Source organism: Mycetomoellerius zeteki, unplaced genomic scaffold (genome assembly GCF_001594055.1).
Source record: "Mycetomoellerius zeteki isolate Tzet28-1 unplaced genomic scaffold, Tzet1.0 scaffold156, whole genome shotgun sequence".
In the NCBI taxonomy this organism is placed as follows: Eukaryota; Metazoa; Arthropoda; class Insecta; order Hymenoptera; family Formicidae; genus Mycetomoellerius; species Mycetomoellerius zeteki.
In genome coordinates, this window is record NW_017256511.1 from 739,582 (window position 1) to 754,872 (window position 15,291).

General features: G+C 31.9%; 1 protein-coding gene across 1 annotated transcript in view; it reads left to right on the plus strand.

Moving 5' to 3' along the window:
* The window catches only part of Ret (protein kinase receptor Ret oncogene), a 59,858-nt gene that overhangs the window by 40,587 nt on the left and 3,980 nt on the right, over positions 1–15,291 (plus strand). The window contains exons 9-18 of the mRNA XM_018445213.1: positions 1,128–1,396; positions 2,465–2,656; positions 4,177–4,343; positions 4,794–5,009; positions 5,338–5,440; positions 7,968–8,136; positions 12,004–12,311; positions 13,845–14,046; positions 14,337–14,466; positions 14,926–15,127. Of these exons, the coding sequence (XP_018300715.1) occupies positions 1,128–1,396; positions 2,465–2,656; positions 4,177–4,343; positions 4,794–5,009; positions 5,338–5,440; positions 7,968–8,136; positions 12,004–12,311; positions 13,845–14,046; positions 14,337–14,466; positions 14,926–15,127 (1,958 nt within the window). The remainder of the gene's footprint in view (positions 1–1,127; positions 1,397–2,464; positions 2,657–4,176; positions 4,344–4,793; positions 5,010–5,337; positions 5,441–7,967; positions 8,137–12,003; positions 12,312–13,844; positions 14,047–14,336; positions 14,467–14,925; positions 15,128–15,291) is intronic.

Genomic DNA, 15,291 nt, shown 5'->3' on the forward strand with positions numbered 1-15,291 from the left:
CTCTTGGGTAATCATGTCTTTTCTCGTGAAACGCAATATCTTAACGTTTTCGTAGTTGAATGTTAATCTTCAACCATGGAAACACATCCTTCAAATTACTCTCATTATAAATATGCGTTGGGAGTTATTCGATTTTCTCTTTAGCATTATTTCTTCTTAAATAAAGAATTGAAATATGTTTCTAGATGTTTTAAATCACATAAAAATTTATATATATAATTATACATATAATTATATAATAATTTAATATTAAAAGAATTTTTTGTGGGAAAATTAAAAACATAATAGCAATATTGAATTAGGTATAAAAAAAATTGCAGTAAAGATCTATTCGCAATTTCTATACGCGTTAAAAAAAAGATTGGTACGCATTTAAGTGCCAAGAAGGATTTTTCCCACTATCGTTTCATGAGTATACCAAGAAATGGACGATAAATTCTAATAAAGAGCGTCATGTAGCAATTGCACCTGCAATAGTCTTTAATATTGATTTTTTGCGGTAAGATATCCTTTGAATCTCTTTCGAGATCCCTTCTAGTCGTGACGAGAATTGTCCTAATCTCATTTCATATAACAATCCATTACACACCTTAGACGTGATAAAAGATCTAGTTTTAAAATAATTACGATTTATAATATTGTAAAAGAAACAATTTAATCAGTATTTAAAAAACAATAAATCTTATGTATGTGAAAAAGTATTATGTCAAAAAATTATATAGATGAAAAGTTGCATTGATAAAAATAAAATGAGAAATTTATTTAGAGCAATTCAAAGTAATAATATTTCTTCTCGTCTTTTTTTTTATTCTATAAGAGGAAATCAATGCTTCTCATATCATTAATCATTATGTATGCTTCTACTACAAGAAAAGCTTCCAACTATACGAATATTTTTACATGAATAAAAAAATATTTTAAAGGATTATACTCGTACAATAGCATGATGAAACGTTGTTTGATAAAAATGAAATAATAAATAAGTCAATTTAATTAGAAACATTAATAAAAAGTACACAATTATTATACACAAATGAAAATAACATAATAAGTATCTACATAATTTTTCTTCTCTTAAAATTTTATTTGGACAGGATCGACAATAATTCATACTTTCTTTTATTTAGGTAAATATCAGCATAACTTTGACGGGGCCAGTACATCAAGCTTTAACAACTTCAACGCCGTCAACTGTCGCGACGTTCTCGTATCCGACGAATGCGAAGATAGCCAGGATTTCACCCAGATATCTACGTGTGGCGAAACCCACTACGAAGCCGCATCCTTCGATAACTTTCGTCCTGAACGGCTCGAGTGCTTTCAACGTCACTCAACGGGACGGCATCATTTACGTGTCGGATGAAACTAAGCTACGATTCGAGCCCAACACTGTTCAGTAAGTCTGACCGTCTTCTGTAAATAACCTGATGTGAAGGAGTGAACTATTTCCAATAGTTAAATTAGCCATTTCTATATAAAAAGAGCAAAATGTTATTAGCGTTATTCCCGCAAATATTTCTATAGAACATAAGAAGTTACAATATTTTCTGTCGGTCAATTTCTTATAAATATCTGAAGAACTAAAGATATTTAATAATATAATTTTTAGACCGCGTATGTGAGAGACACAATCGATAAATAAGAACCCTATACGGTCGAAGCTAGATCTTAAAATGCTTTTAAATAATTCAATCTTGAATCACTAAATATGATATATATGTACTTGACATATATACCACAATTGTAGTCTAACGAACTGTGCACTGAAATATTTCCGAACTAAACACAATTAAACTACTATACTAAATTTCGCGAATTAAATTAAATTCTAATAATTTCGATGCTCAATCAAGCATCATATTTCAAAGATATTAATATGCTGAACTAAAGATATTAATATACTGACTCCCGGCCAAGGTAATATTTTTCGTAATAAGTTTAATTACAGTTTTTCAGCATATTAATATCTTTGAAATATGATGCTTGATTGAGCATCGAAATTATTAGAATTTAATTTAATTCGCGAAATTTAGTATAGTAGTTTAATTGTGTTTAGTTCGGAAATATTTCACGTTAGACTACAATTGTGGTATATATGTCAAGTACATATATATCATATATAGTGAGTCAAGATTGAATTATTTAAAAGCATTTTAAGATCTAGCTTTAAAGGTATTTATATCTTTCAGATATTTTTACTAGAAGATCAATAAAATAAAACTTTAACAGTATACTTTAGATTGTACTCTTATCGCCTTGATTAAGAATATACTTGCTGTCAGAATTTTTTAATTGATTTAATTGAACAGTGTAATATTATAAGCGCGTAAAATGTTAAGGTTATTGGTGTGAGAAGATTTTCGTCTCTCGATCATACCAGGTCGATGAGTATCGACATTTCGCTCGTTCAGAGCGAACTTTCTTGTCACATGAGCATAATACAAAATATCGGTGTGTTCACCAGACTGAAATTAAGATGGATCGGAGCAGATGGTAACGCGACGACCAAAACGCTGCGAGTGAATCTGATCGATGTACCACAATTGAAGAACGGTACGTGTGGACAATTGGCTCAAGAGAAGATGCACACATGCGCGAATGCGGAAACGCGCGAGGAATGTGAAAAATCTTGCGGAATCGGCAGCGGAGTCTTGAGGTGTGTACCATCTATTTTTCCTCAGACTGAATGAGCCCTTTGAGCAATCGTAATCCTTTTAAACGACAAGTACTACAAAAATCCTTAGTAGGAATTTTGTACCGCAATATATCGCGATTAAAGTATAATTTATAATTTTCTTTTATAATTATTATAATTAATATTAATAATCTTGATAATAGTCAATAAATATACAATCAATATAAAAATGATCGATGAATAGTGATTATGTGTAAACAGTAGAGTTTATAATGTTAATTAGTATTCGGATTATAATTGATTTTAATTGTTTGTAACTCGAAGATTATCATGTTTGCAGAACTTTTTGTTGAGCAGTTTTTCTTATGTTATATACGACAGTAACTTTCCCTTTAATTTCCAAGCGGTATAAATTCGTCATTAGTGAATTTAACAGCAGAAACGCATTCCACAGAGTGCCTGCGTTCCATGTTGCATATCTTACTTTATAATTACACCTGTACACTGGAAAATGCTGCATAATCCCACTTGCTCCTATCAGTATCAAAAATTTTGAAAATTGCTCTTGTTCAAATCTTCATTTTATAAAAATCTTAAATGAGATCTACATTGCTTGAGAAAAAAATGCGAAAGCATATTTAAGTCATTACAGTCTAATAAATTAAACTAAATAATAGATTTATAGACAAAAGCTAATGAAAAATACTTCTGAACGATGACGATCCTTTATACAAAGCAAATCTATTTTATATCGAATCCGCACTATCATTGTGTCTCGGAATTGACGGTGATTTTCTATAATAAAATAAATGGGGAGACTGGATCATTACTTTCGTTATTTTCTTCGGAAAAACGCCGTGAGGCACAATTTCATCGTAACGACTTTTTCGGATGATAGCGCGTCCAGGTTTATGGCTCTTCCATTAAATTCCACTTGACTCGCTCTCTATGTTCCTCTTGACAATTACCATTTTCTGATATGATAAGGTAAAAGATGTTAATCGCTTTTTTTCGATCCTTTTTTTTTCTTTGTTATAAAAAATAAATATATAAAATTATAACTTTTTTCCACATTTTAATTTATTTCCTTCATTTTAAAAGAATGCCAATCTTTTTAGCAGGTACTATTTTGAAAGAAATGTTTGCTATTTTAAAAAGTTATTAAAAAATTATTCCATATCATTTAATCTAGTACTACAATTTTTCTTCGTTTATATTTTATATAATCTTTTTTTCTTAATTATAGTTTTCATTACTAAGTTAGATTCACATATTTAATTTTTCTGAAAATAAAAATACTTTTTAATGAAATATTAATTAAATTAATTTTAATTCGACGAAGGCTAAATTTATGATAAAATAATTTATGATTGAGAATGAATTTGTCAAAATAATTTTCTTATCGTTTAATACACTATGATTTATATAATGGAAGCTATTCTTAATAATTCTGAGAAAGTAACTTGTAACACTTTATATGAATCTCTTTTTGTATGACTGTATTATAATTAAGAGGACTTTAATAATGAATTTATGTGCAGCAAGGGTAATTTTACCGATCGATGCATTTGGAGGAACAGCAACGCCACTCAAATGTCGGAATATTATTCCACTTGTTCTCCGAATTTGTCGTATTGCCCGGACAACGAATGCGACGAACTGGAACTCAACGTTCCACATATATGTCCGCAAGACTGCATCTCCGAATGTGAGTCGCATGTATTGTTTTGTCGATCGGATTAGAGCAGTCGCGGCCGTGTAAAAATGTTACAGTATCGATACGTGAGGAATCACTTTCATCATAGTATTGTGAAAAATAAATTATCAAATAGTAAATTATTTAAGAGGAAAAAAAAAGAAAATTTCTTTCTAAAAGACTTTTAAAATTCAGAATCTCTAAATTTCTAAATATTTCTAAAAATAAATATTCTGGATACATGTAGAAAAAATATTATATATAGTCGTGTTTTAAATCTTCAGTCTTGATATACGGTTTGCTTTCGGTTCTTTTCGTTCGAAAGTCTTCTATATAAAAGGATTTCGCGTTGTCGCAGTAACGTCTCGTTCAAAGAGCTTAAGAGCCATTGAAAAAGGATTACTATACTCGTCCCCGAGAGGTATTCGATCGATCTAAAAGTGGTTGTATTCGCGTTTTTAGCTGACGTTTTGCTCGCTCATATGAACAGCAATGGCCGTGGCATAAAGAGCGGTCTGAATACCTGCACCTGCAATGATCTACTGCAATGCACCTGCGGAATCAACTCCTTTTTACAACAAGGAAATGACGTACCTGGAACAACAAGGGAGGAACGACTTGGCACCGAAAAATTACGTAATCCGGGAAACGAGGTTGTTGTGCCGGGTGCACGCAAAGGTCGGTCATCTCATCTTTTTCGCCATTCTTTTCCCATAGAAATTACGTACCGGACAATTCTAAGTCACAAAGAAGAGTCATTGATAGCCTAAGCATAGTTGTTACAATATTTATAGGAGTATTGAGTTTCGAAATTAAAAACTACGAAATATATTATATTTCATTCAAATATGCCACATTAAACATTCCACTCTGTAACTAGAAAGCTTTTGGTTGAAAAAATAAATTTACGTGATCTTTTCTCTTAATATTGCGGTTTTGTTGTATCAAAAGGTTTATTTTACACTCTATCAAACAGTATTAATGCTTGTCCTTTACGCTTCTGCAGCGTCCAGCGGACCGTGCGGCCCCACGTGTATGATGGGTGTCATTGGGGCTAGTCTATTTGTGTTGATCGTGATTGTAGGATCACTTGTTACGTGGAGATATAGGTAAGAAGCCAAACAGAGAGTTAATTATACAAAATGACAAAATTATTTATTAATATGATTTAAATAATGCAACATTATAAATAATTTTTTATGAAACTTTTCCTTAGCACACAATTTTTGACGAAATCCTTCTTGCACGAACAAATATTATACAAAATAATAGAGTATGCGAGCAATGAGAGCGTTAACACAGCGCGAAAATTGGTACGCAATTCATATAATAGTAGTCAAAATAGTCCGAAAATGTTGTCAAGACATCTATGAAAATTATCTACGAATTTGCTGATGATGGTTTGAAGGTTGAACCGAAGATGATGGTTAAACCGAAACGTCCAAATAAGTTTGTATCGACAATCATTGTACATTATTAATATATTATGTGAATATCATTTGACTACTATTATATGAATTGCACACCAATTTCCGCGCTGTGTTAACGCTCTCATTATCCGTATACTTTATTATTGTTTTTAATTTCGAAAGCCCGATTAATATTTAAATTTTGAGTTTTAAATATTATACAATTTGCTTATATATGGTATATTTTATATATATATATATATATATTTGACTCATCATTTATTGGTAGGTTAAAATTAAACTAATAAACATTAATTGTAAAGAATATTAAAATTTGCTTGGAAAGATCTAATATTGTTAAGATATACCTAAGGTAGTAGAACGTGACAATATCTTATTAAAAGTCTTTTCGTTCGCACGGGTCTTAAAAGGATTTAGTGAATCGCTTCTGGACTAGTGGCTTCCACAGAGCTTATCAACTTGAATCTTATGTTTACAAGGAATTAAGGGCATTGCGAAGCTTATAGTAACCGGGATACGTGATTCATTTAATCTGGGTCTTTCTGGGGTTATAATACATAAATATAAAACGAAGATGTGAAATTGTGAAGATTAATGTATATTTATTAACACCGAAACAAAATGTCAAAGTGTCGTTCCTAAAAGTAACGCGTAGATAGCACAAGTTTATGATCCATAAAATCTTTGTTATCTGCGAGATAAATTCACTGCTTTACGTTCATTCCGTTTCTGCGATTTAATTAATGTATATTTCTTTATTATTATATATCACTGGAAGTATTTTTTAAGTTTTATAACTTTTTAACATTTATTAAAGGATTTATTGCAGAAATACAAATCGAGAGGATTTTTCACAAGAAGAAAGAATATATTTGTTTAACTCATCCAGATAAGGTCGAACTCGAAAGTTTCTCGCAAAGAGCGGAATTGAGAAAGTTTCAATGATATGTACGTTGCAAAGGCACTTTTTTTTACGTTCGCAGCTTGCAATCGATTACCTTCATCTTCATTCCTTCCGTGAATTTTAAATAATTTGATTTGGTTATTTTATGTCAGTACGTGTTTTTTATCATTTTTTTTTCGAAAATTGTCAACTAGAAGAAAATAAAATTAAATGTATTCAAAAATTTGACGTTCAACTTTTTTACCAAAGTAAATTTCTATTAAATTTGCGAGAGGTATTACGGACGCTGGCATACTCTGTATATGTAATTTAAACTCACAAACCTGCATGCTATCTAAACTTTCGAATTTGGGTCAATGTCTACTAGAATTTCTCTCTCAGGGTAACTAGTGACTACAATAGACCAACTTCTGATAAGCTGCATTAATACATCTTTAAATGATTCGATCGAAATAAAGGGAGAAAAATTAAGCGTAAAAAATTACTGTCAAATTCAATTTGATAATTACGGTAAAATTACGGTGTATATTGTGTCTTTGTTTTTACTCTAATAAAAACTGTCTTTAAGTTTTATAAGTTTAATTGTAAAATAAAAAATATAAAAATATAAATTTAAAAAATCAACAATATTTACAAAATATTTCAATATTACTGTACCTGTTACATTTTTTCAGAATCTTAATAAAAAAATTTATTTGAAGTTCTTTTAGTTTAGACTATGTATCTGGTCTCTCTTAATTATCATATATTCAATATATAATAATTAAAAGAAATAATATTACATATTAATATATATTACATATTGTGATATACAATATATTATATTGTATACCAATATGTAATATCAAAATAAAAATATGAGTTAAATAAAGCATTTTGAATTTAATAACTAAAGGCTAAATGCTTTTACATCGAATTATTTTATTTTTATAATTTTTTAACATTACCATTTTGCCTGCCTCCAAATTTACTGACTAATTTACCATAATTTACCGAGTAAATTACCGTCAAATTTGGTCATTCTCATCTCAAATTAAGCTTATTTTATTTTGCGATCAAATATTTACTGTAATATTTTTTAAAAATTGTTTTTAATTAAAAAACATTAATTTTATATTTAATTATGCCATCACATTATAATTAATAATTACTTGCTTATAGAAGTGTAAAATAATTTCCAGTGTCATAATTGATAATGGCACAGTTAGCTCAACTCCAATTATCCTATTTCACTTCACAAACCAAAATAGCTTCATAAGCCAACATAACTCGTCTTCCGCATCGCGATGCTCTGCGTTCCAGAATGGCGGCGAAGGGCGCTCGACGGGAATGCAAACACAGGGTGGATGATGCGGCAAATGGTATTGGTATTTTGCCGTCCGACTACATCGATCGTGGCGATGGTCTCCTGATCGGTCTGGACACGTTCACGGCGGCGAATCGTCATCTATTGTTACCTAAGGCATGCCCGGTAAGAAATCTTTTAATTCGTTCAAAATATTTACCGATATTATCTACTAGAAATAGAAGACTTACAATTAGCATAAGAATGACATATAAATTATATAGGCTTATTTAATTCTTGTACTGAAAAATTTTCAATTAAAATTTGTATAATTCTATTAAAAGATTTCCGTGTCATAAAATCTCTATTCCACGTCATAAAAAAAGTACTTACGTTTATAAAGAAAATATTACATAATCTTTATTTGATTATAAAGACACGACAATTGGTATAAGATACATACTTTTACGTTTATAACAGCAACTATTAAGTTCACTGAAATTATAATAGATCCTAATTATATTCTGATCCTCGATATATTACATGAATAGACGTTATCTAAGATATAGAGTCTGCAAAGTATGTGTGTGTGTGTGTGTGTGTTGCGGAAACTTTCTTATTACTTTAACCAGTGTTATCTAGCCACGGCAGACTTTCAAGCGAATGATAAAAAGATAAAAAGGCATTCTTTAACACAGTTCTTAAATAAAATTATTCTTAGTAATAAAATTATTCCGTAAGCCGCTTTCATCTAAATTATCACGTCTTTGAATTAATAAATTAATCTTGCAATTCGGTTTGCAAGTAAATTTTTCAGACATAATTCAATGAACATTTGTTATTAAAAAGGAAATTATAGTTTAATATTAAATTTCATTTTTTAATTAATATATATGTTTAATGTTTTATTAATATAAAAGTATTTTACAAATATAAAAGTATTTCACTTTTTTACAAGTTTGTTTTCAAAATATACATTTGTATTGCGCTTGAAAAAGGAAGAAAGTGCCAAAAAACGGACCGAACGAATTATAAATTCTTTTTCACATATGAATTCAAGAGAAGAAGTTTCTATTTTTCATTTCTTTTATTCATTGTTTCTAGTCATGTATACATATAATAAATAAAACAGTTTGTTCAATATTTGTGCGAATGAAGCGATCATACAGCTTCATTTTTACCAACGAGTTTTGCGTGATGGAAAATTTTTCCACTGAAAAATAAATTTCTCATTTTATTTATTTATTTCTTTAATAAATTCTCTTCTCGCGAGAAAAAAAATCATAAAAATTTTACCGCAGCTGTGTCTGCAACTGTACACGATGTGCAGACTTTTCCGTGCAGTCGCCTTCCGCACGTGATACGTCGTACGTGCGTGCTGGCGTGTTAGCGTGCATTCTCGTAATCCAACAAGCAGCGTGCTAAAGCGCGTAAGCTCTTTCAGCTTTCCGCACGGAGAAACGCGAGACTTCTAGAGGGTTGGTTCTCGGAATCTAAACGCGTCTCAGAAACTCGGTCAAGCTTCGTAGCCTTCAAGTTCGTCTGAGATATTTGTTTAGTAATGGCGTTGTTCGTGCTTGATCGCTCATCTCTTAGAATCACGTTAAATCGCGGAAGACGCATTTCCGCAAAATAGTTGTTGCGTATTCTTGAAAGAATTAATTTTATTAGATCCTCTCTCTCTTTTGGAAAGATATAGTGCTCCAGCTGACTACTGATGAGGGAATAAGAAATCGAGGTTACTTCAATTTAAGGTTTCATCTAAAATTTTGAAGGAAATCTTCTAAGAGCCTTGGGCATCTTTCAGAATATAATACTTTGTGAATTTTGTAAATTATATCAGGGAATTATATCAGAGGATCATATGGAAGATGAGATTCATTCGCATTTTATTATTTCTCGGAAATAAAAGCCGGTAGTTTTTCATTTTGTCGGTTTTTTCATTGTTGCTTTTCTGTGTCTCGGGCGATCGCGTGTTCCACTGCATGCTTCTCGCCCTGCAATCGTGGATACCATCCTTGGCACGTAGAGATCTGTAATTTACTTTGAATGCACAGGAATCTTAACTAGTCTGCACTCACTCCTCAATTTCAAAAACTTTTTAGCACGACTCGTATTTGCTCCGAGAGTTACACCGAAATTAAAGTTCGATTCGGAGTTTTCCGCATCTGGGAACAATTTCTAAAATCGTTTGTCGTAATTAACAACGCTTGAGGTTATGAGGGTCGCCGGAGTTTTTTACACAGGACTATCAAGATCTTGAAATACGAAGTATCTTATTTTAAGCGAATTCTTCTTATTTCATAAAAAGGATCTAGTTAAAAGAACTTTTTAACTGAATTCTTTCTTTCTCTCTTTAAAATGGAATGCGAATTCATTGCGTTGTATTTCCTTCAAATACCACAAAAGCTGAAAATATGCAAATGAAGAAATGGAAAACATAGGAAAATAATAAAATTTAATAAAATATACATCTTTATTTTTTTGCAATATCACAGCATTTTAAATTAATGAAGCAATATTTATTACGCAATATATATAATATAATAATCCTTCTTCTGTTCTTTTTTGTTTAATAAAAAAAACAAAGAGATACATTCCGTTGCTTGAAGCATCCACAATTGAATGAAAGAACGATAAAAATATTGATGAAAAAAGTCAAGTGAAGCCGCAAAATGTCGGTGGAAAGAATTCACGATATTTCTATTCTTTGGGAAGCGTTCTTGAAACGACACTAGCGAGATAAAGTCACTTTTATTCAATAAAGACGAAACGAAGTCGGATCGGCTCTAACATGGCGTACGCGACTCAGTGAACAGTGGGTTTGAGGGGTAAACCTTTTTTTGTGACACTCGCGCGAAAGAGTACTTTTACGTCATACAAATTTCATTATCAATTTTTAGGATAAAGTAATTTTATAACTAGACTTTGATCAGAGAGTAAATTAATCTGCTTCAGTTAATAATTAATTTCATAAAATAGACACTACGCAGCTTTGTCCGCTAAATTGCTTACTCGCAGTATGAGCCATGATCATATTTAATTTCTTGTTTACGACAAATGTGTGATTTTCTCAACAATTTTAAAAATTGCTAAATTGAAAAGGTCGAAATTAAAACCATATTATTTTACAACAATAAGCTCTCTATGAGTTTTCATCACTTCAGTAAAAAATAGTACTAATCCTTTTAAAGAAAAATGTCAAGAATAACTCGGTAATATTATTTGGAATACCACGAAATTGGCGCGTTACAAAATTTACACATCGGAAGTACATCGGATTTCTTTTTAAAATAGTTCTACATGTCATATTACCGGGAGAAATCTGCTGAGCTTGATTCTTTGCAATATGAAACAGAAATATGTCTATTTCTTCATATTTTCTAAACACAATCTCTTAACGAATTAATTAATCTCTATAATTGGTAGATATTGGGATCATATCTTATTCGGGATCTTATAACAGAACTTTCAATGGATAATATATACGCAGATACTAATTCAAAGTTACTATTAATTCGTAGAGGTATTTCTCATTAGCTACGTGATTATCATTCTTGAATCGTCGTTTAATTGAGTATCCACTCGCATCCTTTACAAAGCAATTCGTGCGAAGTAATGCCGAGCAGATATCGTCTGACACGAACCTGGAAACACGTTCCAGCGAGGCGTAACGCTGGATTAGAGAGAGAGTAAAGCTCTTATCGTAACAAGCTCGAAAGGATTTATTAATCGGTACATGCATTCTCCATCTTCGCATTCAGGATTTCTCAAATTGTATTATACGTGTTGCAAAGAAAACAATTAAAATAAGAGTAATTGAAATAACATAATAAATTAACATTACACATATTAATGTAAATTGATCAAGTTTACAAAACATAAATGTCGAAATGTTAGCTTATCAATGATTAAAAATTTCTTTACGACTTCAAGATGAGAAATTGAAGATGTTATCTGTTAATCTCTCTCTCTCTCTCTCTCTCTCATGCGGTAAAATATGAAATCGATTACAAACATATCTAACGTTCGAATTTTTGCGTGGAATTTCAGCCGGATCCAAAATGGGAATTTCCCCGGTCGCTTCTGAAAATCGAACAGGTGTTAGGCGAGGGTGAATTTGGGCGCGTTTTGCGCGCTAAAGCTATGAACATCGGCGGAATTCCTGGACCCACGACTGTCGCGGTGAAGACTCTGAAGGAAGACGCCTGTACCTCCGAACTAGCAGATCTGCTGTCCGAGTATCAGCTTCTGAAGGAGGCGCAACATCCGAACGTGATTCGGTTATTAGGTGCTTGCACGACACCGCCAGGCGCGCCTGTCTACCTCATCATCGAATTCGCCGAATTCGGTTCTTTACGGTAAGTACGCGCTGTGATATATTCGACCGCCGCTGTCCTGACGCTATTTATGACCTTTCCGTTTCACGAGCTTCTGGTTTTATCGATAAAAGTCCTACTGGTTGGAAGCGGATTGACGCAATTCGTGCGTCTTGCTTCGAAATTGAATTTAACTCACGTACAGATAATTCTATCTTTCATTGCGTGATGAATAACACTCAACTTTTCAAGATTAAATTAGAAATTGTATTTATTACTGTTTGATTTTATATTTTTGTCATTTGTAAATTTTTTATTCTAAAAATGTAATAAATATATGACTATATAATTCACATGAAATATTATAAATATAAAAGGTGTACATCCTCTATATTTATAAAACTTTAAATTATATAATCATGTATTTATTATATTATTAAAATAAAAAATTTCCAAATGACAAAAGCATCAAATCATGAACCTTCAAGATTTTAATAGTGTCTTAAAAATTAGGTAATATAGATACGACGGTTTTTTTTTATCATATATGCTTAAGTTTGTGTTTTGGATTGGGCGAGAGAGATCCCATCCTTTGGTCACCCGTTTTTCATATTACTTATTTGAATTTCTTCTTTTCTATATCACATAGTTTTCTGTACTAAAATACCAAACGTGAAAATCTTACGCAACTAAATTGTTAGTTATGATGTCGCCATTGGTATAATTAACGACATAATGCACTTTGCGTGAAGTATAGAATACTGATATCTTTCATGCCACAACCTTCAGTGAAAAATAAAAACGAACACATACATATTTCTAACTCCTTTATTGTAAAGAACTAAAAAGGTAATCTTACAAAAAATTATCAAACTTCCATATGTTACCAAACTAAACTCCCACATGAGCATCTTTGGAAGTTTAATAACATTTTGTAAGAAACTTTTTCAATTGTTCTTTCCAATAAAATAGTTAGAAATATGTGTGTTTTTATTTCTCATCATTTTAAAATAAAGATTCATGTTCGTGTACATCCTAATATAATAAATATATTTTAAAAATCTAGCAAAAGACTTAGATAAATGTACGTATTATTCCAGAAACCTAAAAAGAAAATTTTCTCTTTGTTAAACGTAAAGAGATGAATAAATAGCGCGCGGATATTAATGCTTGGTATTCGTAGTCTGGTATTTTCATTGTCTCGTCTAGTCGAGAGATAACATCAAAAGTCGAGCAGTTTTGTCTTCTATTTATGCCAACAATAGTTCTATATATACATATATATGTATGTTTAAATGAATGACATTGCGACCGACTTACAAACGCGGAAATAACTCTGAGAATTTATCGCGTTGCGGAATTCCACCACATGGAATTCCATCACTGTCGGGGGTAAACAACCTTTGCGAAACCAGTTGCTCTCGGTAATTAAATTTTTCCGCGGATGCGATGCACATGCCTGGAGATCCATCACCTTCCTGACAATCCAAGTTTCTCAGAAATGGATGGATTATTGACTACCAATTTCTCGGATAATGCTCACGGTGTATGGGATAAATTTACACGAAATTTCAGTAACTATCTGAGGCGCAGTCGGCACTTGGAGTCGGAGAATAGAATACCTGCACCGATGTCTCTGCTTTCCACTTCGCCGATCAACGTCAGCGAGGAATCGCAATGTAGCGATAATGCATTGAACTATACCATAACGCCGCGCGATATTCTCTCGTTCGCCTGGCAAATAAGCAAAGGAATGACGTATCTCGCTGATATTAAGGTACGATAATATCATTTCTAAATATTTATAAAATTGTTTGGATTTTTTTTCCAAATTATTAAACTTATTAGAAATATCTAAACTAAAAATGGTTAAAATATATTTTATATAATAGAATTAACTGAAAATTAGTAACAGAATGGCAGTATTCAAATTGACTTTCCTTGCAACTTGGTTAATGAAATTTAACAGCATGTGATTGCAACTTTCTGAAAGTCAAAGTCGTGAAATGTCTCAACTGGACTCGGTCAAGTCATTAGCAATTAATCAAAGTTTCTTCCGCACTGCAGTTGGTGCATCGGGATCTCGCTGCGAGGAATGTTTTGCTTGCAACCGGTAAAGTCTGCAAGATCTCGGACTTTGGTCTAACTCGTGATGTATATGAGGATGATGCGTATTTGAAGCGAAGCAAAGGACGAGGTAAGATCATCCATTAATTAATAATCTATATTCAGAGTCAAAACTTACAGACTTTCCGTTACATTCTCTCCTTACTGAAGCAAACGTAGCAAATTATAGCAATACGTTTTAAATCAATTATTACTTAAATTCATTCCTGATAATAAGAATTACAACTTACAAACATAATATCACAAAAATATCAAATAAATCTTATAAATTATAATTTTATTTCACATCACAATGATAAATTTACGTTATTAGACAAAAAAAGTTGTAATTTAGTATCGAAAAATACAATTTTGCGAGCTGCGAACAATATTTTAACAGGTTTAATCCTAACGATCCTAATTCAACCACGACGGAGTAAATCCGGTCGTAACTCTTTCGGGCGTATTCGCGAGAAAAACACCTTTAATGACTCGCACGAGCCCGCTTGTTACTTCGCGTTATCCAAGGTTTTACGGTTCGTGCCTGCAGTGCCTGTAAAATGGATGGCGCCGGAATCCCTGGCCGACCATGTGTATACCAGCAAATCGGACGTTTGGAGCTTCGGCGTGCTCCTGTGGGAATTGGTCACGTTAGGAGCGTCTCCATATCCTGGAGTCGACGTACATAATCTCTACAATCTACTAAAGGCCGGCTATCGTATGGAGAAGCCGTCTAATTGCTCCCAACAGCTGTAAGTGCTTAATTCTCTTCGGTGATTTAGAGCGTCAAACATTCATTAATCTCAAAGATCATCAATTTTAAATTCACTTAACTTAGTGACACATTTATTAAATAAAATCCGTTTCTACACTCATAAAAGAAGTGTTTAATTTTAAGATATAAAAATGTTTTATT